General features: G+C 50.6%; 1 protein-coding gene across 6 annotated transcripts in view; it reads left to right on the forward strand.

Moving 5' to 3' along the window:
* The window catches only part of ASXL2 (ASXL transcriptional regulator 2), a 125,682-nt gene that overhangs the window by 39,406 nt on the left and 67,283 nt on the right, over positions 1-18,993 (forward strand). For 3 of the 6 annotated variants that reach the window (XM_063330803.1, XM_063330804.1, XM_063330805.1), the window contains 2 exons: positions 12,228-12,336; positions 17,945-18,104. The exons of 1 other annotated variant lie outside the window; for it this stretch is intronic. In XM_063330803.1, the coding sequence (XP_063186873.1) occupies positions 12,228-12,336; positions 17,945-18,104 (269 nt within the window). Of the gene's footprint in view, positions 1-10,445; positions 10,542-12,227; positions 12,337-17,944; positions 18,105-18,993 lie in introns of those variants that run through there. 2 more of the 6 variants (XM_063330806.1, XM_063330810.1) reach the window with 2 other exon arrangements.

Consider the following 18,993-nt stretch of genomic DNA (forward strand, 5'->3'; position numbering starts at 1 on the left):
ACACAGTGTTTGCCAAAAACCCACTTTTCGGTGTAGGCTGGTCTAGAGTATTTGAAACTCCTCGTTGTTTTGGCAAACACCAGGGAGGGTTGTGTGACCTCCACTTCTGGAGGTATTTAGGATTGGACTGATCAAAGCCCTGAGGTGCCTGATGTAGTTGCTCCTGCTTTGAGCTGGAGGTTGGCCTGGTGACCTCCAGAGGTTCCTCCCCATCTAAATGACTCCAGGTCATGGTTCCCAGCCTCATGTTCCTTAGCAAAGTGGCTTCAGCACCTCTTGTAAGGTTGTGAGTCGCTGCAATACCTCGAAGCCTTAATAGACTTACCTGTGGACAGGGAGTAGAGTTAAAAGGGCTGCTTCTGGCGCGTGCCGCTGGGGTGCGGTATGTCAAACAGGTCCTACTCCGAGAGCACAAAACACCTTTGGTTTTCCCAACTCTTGGGGAGTGAAGTTGCAAATTATGAGCTGGCTTGGAAGGTGCTGTAGCTAGTTGAAGCCATCAGCTGACAAACATTTCAGTTACTTTACACATTCTTTAATCCACAGCTGCTTTAAATGTAACCTTCAAATGAGCTGCAGGAGCTGGAACAGCTTGAGTTTGTGTCTTATGGAGTTGATGATGCTGAGTGTGTTGGGGGTGGATAGGACAGGGGCATCCATGCTTCTATTTAAGAACCGCCAGGGTTGGGTCACCTCAGATCTCGGCTCTTTCTAGTTAGATTGTCTTGGTTCTACTGGAAGATGGGAATGAAAATGTCCATGAAGTTGTTACTGACCTCTTGGTGTTGTCATGTGCAGGACGTCTTACTCACAGATGGGGTTCTGGGGCTCTTTCCTGATGTTTTGCTGATGGGAAAGGGGCATTTGTTGGAAGCAGGTGCCTTAGGGCCAGCCTCACAGATAATGCATATCTTAATTGCTCTATTAATTACTGTAAGCCTTCAGGAGAAGAGGCTGGCAGCAGAAGAGGCCAACAAATGCTGGTGCAGTAAATTCTTTTCCCTTTAGTCAGCTGAAAGTTGGATTTGACTTTTTCTGGAGAAAATAGAACAGTTATCAGCTTAACAGTTTTAATAGAAGACCACCAGAACATGGTATTCTCCTTGAGACCTTCATGATGTCTTTATGTCTAGAGTGGAATTTGTGTGTGAAGTCTCTGGTGTAAAGTACGAGTTAAAGCTGGTTTTGGTCAAACGGCTGTGAAGTGTTAGTCACAGTGACAGTTACAGATTAACATTTAACGAGGTTACCAGTATGTTCGGCGAGTATCCAGAAGGGACACTCAGGACTGTCCTGTTAAGGAGTTTCTACTCTGAACCAGGCAGGCGTTCCCCACCAGGGCTTTTCCTGAAGCAGGGAAAAACTGGAAGTGCCCGGAGTACTGTGTCTGGCTTTGGAGTCCTCGGCACAGGAGAGACACGGAGCTGTTGGAGCGGGGCCAGAGGAGGCCCCGGAGATGCTGGGAGGGCTGGAGCCCCTCTGCTGGGAGGACAGGCTGAGAGAGCTGGGGGGGTTCAGCCTGGAGAAGAGAAGGCTCCGCGGAGACCTTCCAGCCCCTGCCAGTCCCTCAAGGGGCTCCAGGAAAGCTGGGGAGGGACTCTGGAGCAGGGAGGGGAGCCATGGGACGAGGGGGAAGGGTTTGACACTGGAAGAGGGGAGATTGGGATGAGATATTGGGAAGAAATTCTTTGGTGTGAGGGGGGTGAGCCCCTGGCCCAGGTTGCCCAGAGAAGCTGTGGCTGCCCCATCCCTGGAGGGGTTCAAGGCCAGGTTGGCCGGGGCTTGGAGCAACCTGGGCTGGTGGGAGGTGTCCCTGCCCAGGGCAGGGGGTGGCACAGGGTGGGCTTTAAGGTCCCTTCCCACCCAAACCAGTCTGTGATTCTGCCCCTTGAGCACCACCAGCTCCAGGCCACCTTGTCTTCGGGTTCTGTATCACAAGCCTTTGCGTGCAGATAGTGCCCGTACCTCACGGGGAGCCTGGTTTGTGCCTGGAGACCACAGAAGGAGAAGCTGAGCTTCTTGCAGGACACCGTGGGCCTTCTTTGCTTCCTTAGCATTGACTCAGCTGAAAGTTGAAGTAGCCTCGTGTTTCTGTACCGCTCGGTGTCTGTACAAAGGCATGGAGATAGGTTCAGTGGATGCCATAAATAATACATGCAGGGGAAAATGTTGGTTTGAGAAAATTATAGTTACCATTGGGAGTGTTAAATGCATTTATTGTATGTAGGAGAAACTGAGTAGGTGCCTCTTCCCATATCCCTTATATAAAGGTATTGAATCTATAACTAACAAAATATTCCTCTTCTGTAATCCCGAGACTGCAGTACTAGCAGTTCTTGCTCTCTCCTGGAAAAAAAATTACACACTGGTTTTCATCACGTGAAAGAATATATTAGCTGTTGCAAGGAGAGCGTGGGGTGCAGTCAGCACTGCAGGAATCTACAGGTTGACTCTGTTCTAAAAAACTCTAGAGCTGAGGTCTCAAAAAATACCTAGATCTAGGATTTATCTTCAGTATGAGCTGGCTTTTGGTTCCGTAGCAGAAATACAAAGGGAGGGAACCCAAAAACTTTGCAAGTTTTAACTCTGTGCCCCCAAAGCTTCAAAGGAAGGTAATTCTATCTGGATTCCTTCTTTCAAATCAGAAAATGCCGACTCCTGTGTAGTCCCCCAGGGATGCGAACAGCACATCAACGAGCATCTTCTCTGTGGGCGCTGCGGAGCTGGTCAAGTGCTGGCAACCTGGAGGTGTTGCTTGCACCTGTAACCGTGTCTAGAAGTCAGACGACTTCTCCAAGGGGTTTTACTCTCATCCAGGGCTCAGCGTACGGTGTCAGAGTCTGCGGATGTCCCCGCAGGTCAGATTCAGTTGTCAGGATAGACCAGACGGGTAATTAGAGCTGGAAGTAAAGCCCAGCTTCAGCGTGTGCCCAGGAGCTTTGTGGTGTCCTCCAGGCTGCTGATCACCTGCAGGTACCACCTGGGCCCTCGCACACTGTGGTCCCACTGCGGCTCCATCGGAACCCGCGGTCTTCGTCAGCTGCACTCGTGGCGTTTTCAGCTCTCACAAATTCCCAGGAACTTTGAGTGCTGTGAGGGTGTGAAAGAACAAGAGCAGTAAACCCCTGTAGCGCTGCCTGGCTGCGTGGGAGGTTTCCAGAGGGTCCACCTGCCTTCTCTAAAAGTTCATTAACTGGTGAAGGTTGAAACGAAGGCATCTGGGAGGTGCCTGGGGTTGGCAGCTTCTCTGCAAATAGACGGCAAAAATCTGACAGGTCTATGTCTTCCTCCCCCGTGTTTGATATAACCTGGGCTTCGTTTTACTGCAGATCTGCCCGAAACGTTTTCAGTTTGGTTCTGGTGGATGGGGGGGAGGGTTCATATTAATGGTTAGACAATTGTCTTGCTCAAGTTTTTAAAGGGGTATTTCTCTCCTTTTTTTGGGTTGCACTCCAACTCCAGAAGGTAAGAACCACTGCTGATTGTTCTAAAGCTACTCTCCTCTATTAACGCAAGCTGCAAAAGCCTTAATTAAGAGCAACCGCTTGTTTCACGCAGACTTAAGTAATGGTAGTATATCTAGCGTTAGTGCTTCTCTTGCCTCAGTCTGCCTTTCCTGCATGCTGTTTGCATTGGCGCGTCCCTGCGATGCAAACCCCGCATCCCCGGCTCGGTGGCGGCGGTGGAAGAGGCTGCCGGCATGCGCTGCTCCGCGTCGCGCCGCTCACCCCGCTCTGCCCCAGCCCCCGCTCGGGGGGTGCCGCGCTTGCATGATGTGGGGTTTGTGCATCCTTTTTGTTCTTGGCGGGGGGGGGGAGGGGAGGGGGCATTCGGCACTGCATATTGGGTGAAGTGAAATTTAACACCTAAACTGAGCTGCTTTTTCTAAATCAAAAATTTGTTTAACAAGCTTGAAGTTGGTGTAGTGGTGTCTGCTTACAGTATCTCTCTGCTCTGACACTTCCATAGATCTGTTTTTTTAAAACCACCGTATTTTAATACACTAATAAACGAAAAGCTATGTGTGTGAACGTCTGATTCAAGTGGAGAGTGGGGAAGAAAGGGATGCTCAAAAAAACAAAATGGGAAAACCCCTCACCCTTGAACCCGGTTGAGTTCATTTGGGCATTTTTATCTGGTTCCATCAGCGTGCGGTGGCCTCGGGAAATGAAGACACTCGCCGGTGGATGCACTTTGTATTAAGCTTCCGTTTAGAGCAGAAGGCGATAATTAACTCATCTCTGGTGTCGAGGTTGCTGGGTGCTTCCCTGGTGTGGGACCAGGGCATTCCAAGCGGTGTTTGTGCCCAGCAGCAGGAGATGCCCCTCTGTCTGCGCAACGCCCCCCCCAGCCCTGGGGGGGTGTCCTGCTCTGCTGGGGGCTCTGTGCTGTGGAGACATCCCGTGAAGTCTGCTAACCAAATTAAAAATGGAGCTCTAATATAATGTCACCTTTTGATAGCCGAATACACCTTGTGTGGTGCTCTGAGGGCAGGGGGTTTCAGTTCAAATACTGCACGACGGAAGAACGTCCCTGCAGGGTTCTATCCGTTTGTGACCCAACAGAAGTGGTGGGGTTGGGCTTTGTTTCCAGCGCAGAGCAAGTCGTCTGGGTCGCCAGGCTGCTGGGAAGGGTGCTGCGCTGGGACTGGAGGCGTGGGGAGAAACGCTCCGTCCACCTCCGTCCTCCCCGTCCAGGGGCAGCTGCTGGGGGGAGAGTCCCGGCCCTAACCCCCTGTGCCTCTCCCTGCTTGCCTTTGAGTTTAATTTTTTTAAAATGCCGTGATTTAAGGATGGCTTAAACTTGGCAATTCTCAAAAGGAGAATTCAGTACGTACGTGTCTGAAATGTCAGGTAGCTTAGAGAAATTCTTGGAGGGGCGAGAGCTCAGAGTATGTATTTCTTGTGCCATTGACTGGCCTTACGACTACTGCTGAACTGCAGAAGTTGCTGTTACGCTGCTATAGCCCTTCAGGAGTCGAACAAAATGGGTAAAGAACGTGCCTGTTCTGCAGGCAGAGGGACTGTCACTTGCTCTTCATCACTTTGAGATCAGTTTTCTGATCTATTAATGAGATGGAAGTGGAAGCATGAAAACTTTTAACTGTCAAAATAGAATATTTAGAAGTAACCAAAACCCCTTGTTTAGCCAAGAATGTAAAAAAAGTATAGTTTATGTAGCAGTCATAGGTTTGTAAGTATAAACAGGTTTTTAGGCTCCAGTAAATCTGTTAAATTGGCTGTTTTAGAAGGGAATAACTACCAAAACACCATTTTCAGCGGCGAGCAGCGCTGCTGAGCGTGACAATGGCAGCGGAACCGTGGGGAACTGAGTTTGTAACCAAAATAAGCCGCTTCACGGGCGCTCCAGAATGCTGCGCGGGGGCAAGGGTTGAAATGGTTCAGTCAGAGGTTCATAAAGTACCGCATTTGGCTGACAAAATAAGTGTATTTAGACCCTGCTGTCAAAGGTGCCGAGCAGCTAAAAAGTCAGTGCCTGCTCCGATAATACCAGGGTCGAAGAGCGTGTATTTCTCAGGGTCTGCTCTGGGTGTCGCCTGGCGGGTACTGACGGGTGCTCGCTGCTGCGGACCTCTCCCGCATGGCATCTGCAGGTGGACGTGTTCTCGATGCTGTGCTCGAAAGCCTGTGTCAGCACTTAACGACTCCTGCTTTTGACAGCAGCAGCTTTGGATGGGGGGATGCGGTACTCCCGGGTTGTTCTCAAGGTGAAACACACGTGAGTGAGGGTGCTGCTGAAGCTATGGGGAAGGAAAATGATTCAAAACTTCAGACAGCGAACAGATGGGCGTTTCCCGCTTTTCCTGAGGAAGATCCTAGCTCTGGGCACGAGAGCGGGGATTATGACCCTTGCATTGGCACCACCAGTCCCCTTTATGCTCCGTTTGCTGCCCGGATTTTGGCAGATTTACAGAAAGGCCGTGCTATTTTTAGCTTTTGAGAAGCAAAAACTAGGAAGTTTCAGCGTGCGCTTGTAACGCCATGGAAACCAAATGAATCCTGGCAAATGTTATAGTTACCTTTGCATCTTCTAAACTGTTGCAAATAGAATTTTATTTTTTTTTTTTATACTCTAATGCAAGCTCGTTTCAATGAGCGAAGCCTGTGTGCATCAGCTGCATTTGGCAGCCTAATGAACTGGGTTCTGACCTGAACCATTCCAGGAGGCGTTACTCCGTTACTCCGGCCGGGATGCGATCCAGTATAAACAAAGGGCCCTTTTTCTTGATTTTTCCCAAGGGTGCCGTTTGTTTGTGGGCTGGCACTGAGCACTGGGTAGTTGATAAAGGTGAGCATCCCATTTATTATCACGGTAGTTAAAACAAGTTTGCTTTTGTGCTGTAGCTGTCAGCTGATGTGCCGTTCCCTGTTGGAATAAAAAAGTTTAAATACTAAACTGCTCTGAGTGCATAAATGAAAATACAACTAAAAATCATTTGCACTCGCAGAAGGACAAACACAGCTCGTGTATGCACCTAAAATGTAGAATTCTGAAAGACATTTGGCTAGAAGAAGCCGCAGCACGCTGCTGCCGTCAGAGCCTGAACGCCTTAGCCCCGGTTTGTCCCCCAGCTGTATTCTTGCAGTCACGGTGAGCTGCAGTAGGGCTGCTTCTGCTGGAGTTCTGGTCAAAAACGACTTAGAAGCATTAGATGAGACACCAGTAACCTTCTGGAGGTGGCAGATGTCTGAGCTAATGATTTTTTCTGTCAGGAATTTGGCCTGTTTTCATCAGGAAAGTGCTTTTGTTGCCAGGAAAGTGGCCCGATGAAGCAGAAGCGCGTTACCGAGGTGAACCACTGAAATTCCTGAGTACATTTGAGAAGGGCTCGCGTTACTTGGTGGCTGGATAAAGTTACAACCTCTTGATTGTGCGTGTAGTCCGTTTGCAGTGCAGAGGTGAGATTCAGGGTGCAACGGCAGATCGAGGTCCCTTTGGTGTTGGCAGAACCCGAGTCACAGGGGAGCGGGGTCTGGAGGACTTAGGTGTTGCTCTTGCCCCGCTGAACAAAGCGGGAGCTGGAAGCTTCTCCCCAGCTCACCGGCGGCGGGGGCACCGCCAGCACGACCCGGCTCCAGCTGCAGCTTTCCCTCGGCAGAGAGCGAGCTGGGAACCCCCCACTGGAACTCTGCTGAATCAGCTGTAAAAATACAGGGTGCGACATAATGTTTTAATAAAACCTCGCGTCTGACTCTGTCTACAGTAGCTGGTTCTTGGGGCAAACCCCAGCAGTTCGGTAAAATCCGAAGCGTGCCCTGTCTAGGTGAAGCATCTTCATTCAAGTGCGTTAGTTTATGTAAAAAACTTCTAGCCATAAAACTGAGTTTGGAGTTGTATCTACTGGTTATCCCAGATAAAAACATCACAAACTGAATTAGTAGAAGAAAATAAGAAAATACAATTTTGATTTGGAAGCCTTCCCTTGTTTCCAAAAACAAACCACCCCCCCAAGACCCGCACCCTCCGTGTAGGATGGAGGGAAGCCCTGGAGGGGCTGAGGGGGCTGTTCAGTCTCTGTGCTTTTAGTGGTCATTTGCACCAAATTCCCAACTTCTGGCCAAATATTTTGACCTTGCATTTAACTGAGAGCGAGATCCCTTTGCTGCCCACGGCCTCTCAGTAGCGGTTAATACTGGGTGAAAACAGGGCCGTCTGCGAGAACAGGGCAATGTGGAAATTTAACACATTTGAAAAAGTAATAGTTGGTCTTGGCTCGTTTTGGAAGACTCTTAAATAATTCAAGGAAAACAGCCCTGGGGGGGTGAAGCGGCCTCTGAGCGTTAGCTGTGGGAAGGCGGTGCAAGGGAGCTGGTAGGAGGGACAGTATTTGTTTAGGTCCCTTTGGGAGAATTTGATGTTAATGGACTGGGGCGTCCCGGTACAACCGCAGAGCTCCCACCGATGTCTGAGTCTTCCTCCCTCCCCCATCGCTGTGCGCGTGGTGCCTGTCCACGCTGCAGTGAGCTGGGAGCCAGTTTGCTGTAGGTAACTGGTGGAACAGGCGCCTGTGGTGAGACTGTCCTCAAAAGCAGTGGGGTGGTTCCTGCCTCTAAAACTGAGAAGGTTTGTGCTTTTGCATCTCAAACCCTTCATCTTCATGCGAGAAGCACAGCTTGAGCGTGCTTAGAGCCCACTGATGACCACGATCACAAAGCTGGAGAACATTCCAGTTCAGAAGCTTCAGAAGTCAAGTTCAGGGCTTGAGCTCCAGCAGATCTGATACAGCTTCCCCAAAGGGGCCGTGGAGGAGCGCAGCAGTTGCAAACTGGCCATGGCGTAGTCTTGCTGAGCTCCGCTTCATCTTCTCTGAAGGATGAATCCTGTTTTGAGAGCTCCAGAAGGGCTGGTCCCTTAGGAACCGCCTCCGTAGAGCTGGTGCTCAGCAGTGTGGGAGGCTGACGGTGGCTCCGCGTGCGGAGCAGTGTGGAATTGGGTGGGAAGGAAGGGGTTGAAGTGGAACAGTGGGTAGCGATGAATCTGGAGCGGGCAGCAACTGGCCTTTCGCTTCACCTGCTTCCTGAACTGCTGGTTTTGAGGTGGAATGACAGGAACTGTCGGACGCGGCCGATGGTCCGCTGTGTGTTCCTGGCAAACAGAGATGGCCTTCATTATTTAAAAAAAAAAAAGGCAGCGATAAAATAAATGGTGTAATAACATCTGGTTCCTAAGGCTGTTTTTAGCAGCTGTTGCATTTAAAATAACAAAAGGTAGGCTGGGTGCAAAACACAGGTAGCTGGAAAACGAATTAAGTGAATAATGGGGGATTCTGGGCAAAGCGCAGCACGGAACAAGGGAAGGGGGAGATCTTTCCAGTCCAACAAGAGCAAGTTTCATCGCCGAGAATAACCGTAACCGCAGTCTCTCCGCCCGTTTATTTGTTAGCGAGCCGAGAGCTGCGGGCCAGGGGCTGGAGTAGCGCAGCAACAGCTTTTATTGAAGAGAAATGCCCAGGGTGCTTTCCCGAGGGATGCAGGTCCTGTCCAGCCCCGTGGCTGCGGCTTCATCCGAGTCCTGGGGTGAGACTCTCCCTTGCTTTCAAATATCTTCTTGGGGATCCTTGTTTTTTTTTTTTTCATTTCGGAGGTTTGTGTGTCAAACCAGGGTCTTGATCAGTCGCTCACAGAGGCAGAAAGGACGTAAGGCGACGTGAAGACCACACATGTTAAACCCAAATCAATAACACCCACACTCCCCCTTTTTCTTTTTTAAAATTCAGTGGGACTTGTCCACTGATTTTTAGCTTCTAAAATTTTCCCAGTAAGCTTTATGAAAGGCTGGAACAGCGTTAACGTTTGTGCCAGCTTTCTTAGAAGAGCCTAGAGAGGAAGACTCCTAACTACAGATGGATAAACACAAGAAAAAAAGAAAGCAAAACTAGCGGGTCAGCTGTTAACAATGGAGCGGGTTCAGTAGGAGCCATGGAGATGCCAGACCGGTATGGCTTTTGTAAAGACAGGTCCTGCCCAGGCTTCATTCCTTGGTGAGCTTCCAAAGCGCAGCTCTGCCAAGACCTTTGTGAAATGCTTGGCTTAACGTTGATGTTCTGCTCTCATACAGTTTTTAAAAAGAATGTGCTCCACAAGCTAAAGGTCAGGTACGTGGCAGAGCTTCCTCCTGCCCCTGCGCTGCCTGCACAGGAGCGCTTCGGTGCCTCCAGTGCTATTCAGCGCACGATTAGTGATCTGGAAAGCAGCATAAACCGATAATTTTCTAGGTGCAGTGACAGGGGGGATGACGATGAACTGGTGGGAGGAGGACAGGTGTATCCTTTATACTGCCAGGTACAGCTGGGCCTGTATAAAATACGCTCGTGTGCAGTTTGTGCATAGTGCTCGCCTGCAGAAATCCCACCCAGGAGCGAGGAGGAGAAGAGGGGAAGGGCGTACCCTGGGGAGCAGTGCCTTTGGAAAGGATTTGGGGTTGCTGTAGGAAATCACACTGAATCGTAGCTCCAGGGAGACCCCGTGACTTTCTGGAGAAGAGGATTAGCCTCGTGAAGTGAACGCGTGGCCGTGGTGAAGCTGGCCTGAGAAGAGTGGCTTCCAGTTGTGGTGTTCACGTTTGCGGGAGCTGCCGCAGCACTGAGGAACATGGACGGAAAAGCCGTGAGAGCTGGTTTCGGTGGGGTCAGGCAAGGAGGTGATGAGGAGAGGTTGTCTACAGCATACAAATGTATTTAGCAGGAGCTTTTATTCAGCAGTAGGGATTCTGGCTGGATTCTCAACCTAGGTATGCCGAGCCTGAAGACAGGCACGAACTCTCGGCAGGGATCAAAGCGAGGTGCTGACGTTACTGGTTTCTCTGTCGTATCATTGTTGCCTGTCTCTCCAAAAGACATCTGTTAGCCAGAGGAGTCGCTGGGTCAGTGTACGAGTACCTGAATGACACTGAGTTTTGCCACGTAAGAACCAGAAGGGGAGGAGTGGGTGGTCCCTGGCACCCCTGAGCCTCAGCTGCTTCCTCCGGCGCCGCTGGCTTTTGCTTGAGCATCAGGCTGAGCCGTCTGCCAAGGCGGTCAGGTGAGCGCTGGGCTGGGATTTAGAAAATACCTTCCTCATCACCATTTTCACTAGTATTTGTTAACAAATGTCGCTGGCAAAAACTCGTAAAGCACAAGATCCCGCAGAGCAGGGATGCTGTACAGGCTGTTTTCTGTCCCTTTGTGTGGAATAGCGTAGGTTTGAAGGAGATCATCTGCTCTGACTGTGGGCTGCAACCCCACGGGGATCGCTGCTGGTGGGGGACGACTGCACGCCCCTGCCCAGGCTCATGCCCGAGCCCTGGGGTGTCCCAGCCCGACCAGAGCTCCCCCAGAACTCCGAGGACTTCTCCAAGCCCGTTTCTCGACCGGAGGAGCGAGCAGCCTGCAGGATCCCGCTCTGCAGTGCTGCGGGCAGGGGGACCGGGACGGTGCCCTGCCGGCTCCCCACCAGCAGCAGTCCCTCCGATGGGGACCGGGGTCTCGCTGTACGCTTGTGTAATGGTCAGCAGAGCTGGGAGCGGGTCTAGCGACATAAATACTAGCCCTCCTCTGGTAATGGGATTTCTCCTGCGGTTCCGGAGCCGCCCTGTCTGGCTGGCGTTCCTTATAGGGTCTCCAACCTGTTAGCTCGGCCGCGCTGGGGCGGAGGGGACCAGACCTGCTTCAGGACGTTGGCTTCTCCTCGTACCAGGCATCAGAAGTTCAGCTGAACGGTTTTGCTGCTCTCGGGCAGAACTTGGAGCGCGTGTGCCCTGCCGGCAGCGCCAGAGGGCTGGGCTCCTCCTCGCCTTTACTTCCCTTCCCTCCCAGGGTTGTTTCACTGCTTTTGATGGGACTTGTTTGAACATTCATAGAAAAACTTAGTACGGACAAACAGCTGCATCTCCTGCTCGGGGATTTCAGTCAATCAGTCGCAAATTTAGGTTTTTTGTCAATTTGATGGTTCTGGTTCCAGCCTTTGTGGCAGGGCGTTGGGAGACCAAAGCTCACTTAATCTCACAGCTGCCGTCTAGGGGTCGAGCTCGATACCGATACGCTTTATGAGCAAAGACACCTATTTCCTAGAGGGCATGATCAGCCTGACCCTGCAGTGGGAACAAAAGCCACCTGCCTTGCCGTGTCCACCTGATTTTGCTTCTGTCCACAGTGGGCTGGGTTTAAAAAAAACCAAACAAAGAAACCCCCACCAGCACCGGTGAAAAGATGGATCTTCTCTCTCGGTTCTCTGGCTGGGATCAAAGATCTCCATTCTTTCCGGGGAAAGTTGCTTAATTGGTTTCTATTATTTATCCCACAACTCCCATTTCAGTATGCTGTGGGTTTTCTTAAAAAAAAAAACCCAATTTTCAGTAGCTCCATGGTCAGTCGTTATCTCACAACAAATCTGCTCTGAGTTTCAGATGAGCAGCGTTGAATATCTAGAGCTTTGAAAACATGTGGCCACTTTGATGTTCTGCAAAAAAGTATTGGAGAGCCTGAATTGGGGGTTTTTCTGTTTGATTTTTTTTTTTCTGGGACTGGAGTGCGGGTACGTGGACTGGTTTCACTGGTGCTTATTACGGCAGCTTCAACTTGTATTCTCCTGGAGAGTAGAAGTTGGATCTGGGATCTTTCCGCCTCTGCATGCGTGATGGTCGGGCGAGGGACCGTGATTGTCTGCCGGCAGAAGACGAACGCGACCGGATCCATTCAGACATGATTGACCTTGTGCTTTTGGTTGCAGTGGGACTTCTCCTCTGGCATGCCTGAATGCCATGTTACACACCAACTCCCGAGGGGAAGAGGGCATTTTCTATAAGGTGCCGGGCCGCATGGGAGTCTACACTCTGAAGGTAAGTCTCGGCTGGGGGATTCCGTTTGAATGCTCAGGTGACTTTAATCCCGTTAAAAATCCACGGGATTAGGATAATCCTGCAGAGGGAACTGTTCCTCAGTAGCATGAATTGTAGCATAAGCTTTCCCTCCAAAGCAAACACCGAGTCTTCGTGCTTCTGCTGGTGAGCACCTGGCTGCTGAAATGCAACTGAAGGCGCTGGGTTTGTCCACCGTGGTGTAGTTTGCTAATATTAATTACTATCCCAGAAATAAAAGAGGAGTTAAAATGGTAGTGAAATTTTAGCCCTAAAAGGGTAACTTCATCTTCAGTGATCTCAACTCGTATCTAGAAATGAAAAATTCCCTCCTGCTCAGTCAATTTAGTAGGCAGAGAACATTTGTAGGGGACAAGTGTGCATTCCTTGGTTTAGCTGGTTAACATCTTCAAAAGCCATCTTCCTGTGAAACCCTTTTCCCCAGTTAGACTACTAGAAGGAAGCCAGCTCACACGGGTCTTGATTCCTCTGTAAGTCTGAATCCGAAGACCGTGCCATAAGGTAGGATTCCTCTCCCTGCACATAGACTGCTCCGGTGTAGGTGTCTCCGCTGGAACCACTTTCCATGCTCGACAGAGAGAAATAGGAGTTTCTAACAGGAGATTCATCTCATCCTAAAATATTCAAAATATCTGAGAAAGTGCTTTACAGGTGCCAGTTAGTTTACCAAGGAAATCAACTAAGAATTGCCCAGAAAAAGCCGTCCTCATTGTCGTTGTCAAAATTTTAGCTAAGCTGAATCCCGTTCTCACCGTCTCCTCCCTCCACCCTGTAAGCTGGAACAGCACATTATTCCTTGAGTATTTGTATACAACACGACAACAGAGGACGTCCCGTTGGGTGCCGTGCATTGGTGCTGATGGGCCATTAGAGTGAAACATCTCCAGAGCTTCCAAAAACGCCACTGCAAGACATCCGACAGCCTTCTCGCATCGTCGTGCCGAGCAGAGGTTGAGCTGATCTCAGCGCAGCGACGTGGAAGTCCATAAGACAGTGGGCTGATCAGGTGTGCTTAGGGCAAGGGCTGTCAGGGGTAGAAGGGAAGGTGGTTATCTGCGTGCTAATAAACCAGACTAATTCTCGCATCATTTGTTTCACTACAGGAAAGTATGAAGTTGTACATTTTAGGAATAAAGAATGCAGGCCCTAAATCCGGAGTGGGAGAGCAGAGTTTTGTCAGGAGGTGATGACTCAGAAAAAGATTTTGATCCGGTGGTAGACAAGTAACTGAGGCATTGTCCGTGCTTTCTGTGTCGCGTGTGGCAAAGCTTTGCTGAAAAGTGTCAGAGAAGAACAAAATAATTAGGAAGAAATGTCCCTTTTGAAAGATTGCGAGCGCGTTGCTAGCAGAGTAGATCATAGGCAAAGTCAGTGCCTAGAGATTAAACCTACGCAAAGTCGAGTTTAAGCGTGCGTTTGAGCAGCAGAACACACCGAGTTACTGGGGTAGTTCAGTTTGTTTTGCCCATGAGATCTGCACGTTAAGACCGATTGTATTTCCTAATGTTAAACTTCAGCAAAACTCCAATAGTATTTAACTCAGCATAGGAGTAAGTTGATTAAATGTAATGATTTGTGTTAATTAGGAGGCTAAACTAGCTGCTGAGCTATTCCAAAGGCATATTGTGTCCTGCATGTCTAAAGGCACCGCGGTTTTGTTGTCATCTTTCCTCTCTGGGGGCTGTGTAGTCTGGAGGTGGCAACTTAGGGAGCAGCGAGAATCCCGGGATGCCGGGGAGGAGGGAGTCTCAAGTCCCCTCTGCCGTGGCCCGTCCCAGCAGAGCCGGGAGGGGCCTGGGACCTGTGGAGACCATGCGTGGAATGGGGAATCCTTCTGAGGATCCGTGATTAACAAAGCACGATGGCTTAGGCAGCAATTAGAAGGCTTTGAAGAGCAGGGCTGACCGTTCCCCGAGGAACGCGTTGTTACACCACAGAGGGGTGAGGGAGAGCCGGGGGTCCAGTAAATCTCACTTCCCAAAAGAGAAAGTTTATGGTAAAGTCCCTGGGGGTGAAGCAAAGTTGCACTTCCATCTCTGCTGGCTCACCAAACGGGTCCTTACTCTGAGCGGGGTGAGCCCCCGGCCCAGGCTGCCCAGAGCAGCTGTGGCTGCCCCATCCCTGGAGGGGTTCAAGGCCAGGTTGGCCGGGGCTTGGAGCAACCTGGGCTGGTGGGAGGTGTCCCTGCCCAGGGCAGGGGGTGGACTGGAGGATCTTTAAAAGGTCCCTTCCCACCCAAACCATTCTGTGTTTCCATGCTATCGTTGAACTGACTGGATAATGTTAGCGGGGCTGGTGCTCTCACTGTCCATGTCACTGGTAGGATTTAGACTGGAAATTGATGTGCTGACACGGAGAAACTGGAATCATTTTGGCAGGAGGTTAAGAGAAAAAAGATCAGAGTAGTAAAAAGTAAAACAGAAAAGTCAAAAGCGAGGTACGAGGCGCGCACACACTGTGTATATTGTCTTAGACTTTTTTCGCTTCTGGATGCCTTTGTTTCTCTCTTGGATTCCTCTGCATCGCTGCCATTGAGGTGGGAACATTGGGGTGTCTTTGCGCGAGGAGGGACGTGGGGCACCTGCAGATGCTCCCTGTCCCCTTCCTTCAGCGCTTCCCCTCGGTGCAGCCAGGAGCTCCCTGTCCCGTGGCACGGCAGCACCCACGCGGCCCCCGCTTGCACCACGTCCCAGCACCCACCCGCCGAGATGAGCTGCTGCAAGGCACGTTATTTGGAAGCCCAGTACATCGGGTTGTTGACCTTCGCGTAGACCTCTCACCCCCACTGCGTTTTTATGCTTGATGATTTCCAAGTGTGTTTCCCTCTGCCATCTTCAGGGTTGTTGGTCCCAAGTTCATTGCTAACGCTGAGTACGAAACAGCATCTGTCCCTGTTTGGATGATCGTGTTGTAGCTCTGCCCTTGTGCCCTTTGGATTTTTCCCCGCGGTGCGGTGGATTTGCTGTTCACCAGCAGCCTGGAAGTTTCCAGGCTGGAGGGATATTTTTAACGTGATATTTGGAGAAGTCTGAGTAGATCAGCTTTTACCACAGGTACTAAAACCAATGCACACCATCTTACCAGCTGCGTTTATAGGACTGATAGGTAAGAGACCAAATTTTATTTGATTATTGAGTATAGTTCATTAAAAGGAGTAAGTTCACTTGTTGAAAGAAGTGTAGTGCAGGGAAGACGGTTCTGCAGTTGAGAGTTGGCTTCTGCTTCGAAAGCAGAACTTGCAGTAGGGTGAGCTGCAGGTGCATGCCGGAGTTGGCGTGAGTGGAGATCTCATACTGACGCCTTGCATGGAAATTTCGAGAGAATGCAGGAGCCACAGTGCAGACTGGACACCACATCAGAAGGTGCTGGTGAAGACCGTTCACTCCCAGCTGGAAGGAGAGCCATTGACATTGTACGGGCTTTGTGAGCTCCTGGGGCTGCTGTCTGTAGAAGCAAGGGGAGGTTGGAGTCACAGTTGTTGGTGGTGGAAAGGGACCTCTGGAGATCATCTCGTCCCACCCACTGCTTAATGCAGGGTCAACTGGAGCACGTAGCTCAGGACCGTGTTCAGTCATGGTCTAGTTTCGAATTCCTACAAGGATTGGAGACCTCAGCTTCTCTGGGAACCTGATCCAGTGTTTCATCGTTCTTGCAGTAAAGAAGTTTTTCCTTGTGTGGAGGTGGAATTTATGTGTTTCAGTTTGTGCCTGTTGCCTCTTGCCCTTCCTCTGGGCACCACTGAGAAGAATCTGGCACCGTCGTCTTTACCCCCTCCTGCCAGAAATGCCAAGTCAGGAAAAGGCAAGAAGCCGAGGTTTTCCAGCTGCTCCTGTGTTCCTCCCTGCCTGCCGGGAGGTGAAGGCACCTCGCACCGAGGCTTCCTCTCCTCTCAGCAGAAGACTTTGAAAGAGACATCTTGAAAAAACTGCAATAGATAAACGTGTAATTGCTGCATCTCAGGTGCCTAAATTTTCTTTCCAAAGGTTAAGCTATAAAGGAGGGTTAGTGAAGGGAGTGTCAGCACTAGGAATACACAAGTTTAATCTTGGTCAACTTTGGTGACACTTGATATGAGTAGAAAGACTTTTTTCCTGCTTTTGGTGACAGCTTCTCTTCCATTGCGGTTTACAAGTAACTTCTAATGTGCACTTGGAAGAACTTTATTTGTGAAGTGCAAGATGTGGATACAATTGAGTATCTGATCCTATTAGTTCACCTTGCTGATGGAAGAGGTCTGGAATTAATTAAATTGATAACACTTGTGTTGTCTTCAATACTTTTTGCCATTACATGTGGAAATTAGCCATCGCTCTAATTTCAGAGAAAGGACAAGAAATCAATTGTCTCCAGTTAAAGGGAGAGGTTTTTAATTCTACTTTTTCCAGTGGGTGTTAACAGGAGGATGTTTTGCTCTCTGGTGCACGCAGGCCGATTCGTTTCTCCAGCTGGTACGAGCACTGTCCTGTTTGCCTTGGACAGTAAACGTGTCAAGTTCTGGTTACATTACTAACGAGGAATTCAGGACGATAGCATAATTTCAGGAATGCCATATGACTCGGCCGAGGTGATGAGACAGAAAAGAGGAGCAGTGATAGAATCGCAGAATCCTCTGGGCTGGAAGGGACCTTTCAGACCGTCGAGTCCAACCATCGACCCAGCACTGCCAAGGCCACCACTACCCCATGTCCCTCAGCACCGCGTCTGCCCGGCTTTTCAATCCCTCCAGGGATGGCGACTCCACCACTGCCCTGGGCAGCCTCTTCCAGTATTTGGAGCATGGCCGGTCTCAGGTGGGGACGGGCTGGTGCCCGCGGTCGCTGTCCTGCCCTTCGTGGCTCAGCGCCTCTGCGAGGTGTGCCCAGCGGTTTTGGGTGGTCGGACAGTGGTGTCGTTAACGACCACAACTGGAGCAGAGAACAGCTGTCACTAATGAGCGCTGATCTGCAGCGGAGGTTGAGATCTGACTCCGGCAGGACAATCACTAGAGGGCAGTCTGGGTTTAGGTGTGGACAGGGCCACCACCGCCGCCGGTCTCTCTGCTGGCCCTTACCGGGCTGGCCCGGGGCGAGTGCGGTGAACCCAGCGCCCAGCCCTGGGGCAGAAACGCCCCTCGCGCCCGGTTGCGCTAGCAGCTGTGCCGGGGACCTGTGCCGGGAGACCAGGCGCTGCCGAGGGCCCGCTTGGAAAAACAACGCTACCAGGGACGGGGGGACACTGAGCCGTCGAGCTGGTTTGCTTGTGTTGTAAAGTTCAAAAACGGAGTGGATTTTTGTGAAGCGAGAGTGTGCTGGAGTTGGTGATTAGGGGTGGCGAGGAGAGGTACAGCGGGTGCGTGAGGGCGGGCGAGCGTGCCGAGCGAGGGCGGTGTAAAAGACGGTAAATATTTTATGGGAACTGGCAGAAGACAGCATGAGTATTTAAGAGGCCAGAGGCTAAGCAGTTCTGACATTGCAGCATAAAAAAATCCCCACTCAGTGCTTGCTAAATAAACCCGCTAATTTTAAGTATTTTGTTAATTGGAAGAGTTTGTTGTGGAGTGGGTAACTGCATCTGTTCCTTCCCTTTGCAGAAGGACGTTCCGGACGGGTTGAAGGAGCTCTCTGATGGCTCGGAGGAGAGCAGCGATGCCCAGTCCGACTCCCAGAGCTCCGAGAACTGCAGCAGCAGCAGCAGCAGCAGCGACGGGTGCAGTAACAAAGACGGGAAGAAAAGCAGATGGAAAAGGAAAGGTAATTTTCCTTTTCAGGAGCGATGATTTTAACATGGTCTGTCTCTGTGAAGAACTTTGGGGTTTTTTCCTTATATATAAAGACAGTGTTACAGTGGCCGTTTCCATTGTGCGTATGGATTGAACTCATGACACCCGTTCTGTTCCACTGCCGTGGGCACCGAAGGGGGAAGGTGCCTGTAATTAAGTGTATTTGAGGCCTTTACGCCCGTCACAGGCCAGCATGCTGTGCCGCACGCCCAGGAACAGTCCGTCTAATTCTTCCAGGTTTTTCCGCCACCCCCTGCTCCCCCAGGAAGCTTCCACCTCTTACCCCCGGCCTCTTCTGATGCTTTTGGATGCAGCGCTGACTAGGAATGAGCACGGGATCTCCGAGGTTGAAGCCTGTTGTGTGAACTGATGGATCCCGTAGGGTTTGGTCTGAGCCACTGCGCTCTTTCCTGTGCTGCTGTGGACTCCTTTCCCTCATAAACCAGGCACTGTTTAGGTGTGCGACTGTTGAACACTGAATCGTTTACAGCCTTAGCTACCACTCTGAAGTGCTGGGTTTTGCCCCACTCCCGTACCTGGGTGGTTGCTGAAGCTGGATGGCTCAGCCGTGTTTCGAGGATAGCCAGATTCTGGCTTTCCTACAGAAGAATGCTCTTGGTAGAGCAAGAGTACCAAGCAGAGGAAATAGTGGATTTCATTTTGTTTTGAATCCTGATGGCTTGGCCACTCAGAGGAGGCGATGTATCTCGTCAGACACTGCCGTATCATGCTGTCGTACTGTTTCAGGACAGCGGAAATCAGCACCTCTCAGCCATTACAATATTTACATCCTGTATTAGTAATAAACTGAAGTTTCTGTCTTGCCCGCCTCCACGTGACACCTATTCATTTGACCAGTG

Source organism: Chroicocephalus ridibundus, chromosome 3, assembly GCF_963924245.1.
Source record: "Chroicocephalus ridibundus chromosome 3, bChrRid1.1, whole genome shotgun sequence".
NCBI classification, from domain to species: Eukaryota; Metazoa; Chordata; class Aves; order Charadriiformes; family Laridae; genus Chroicocephalus; species Chroicocephalus ridibundus.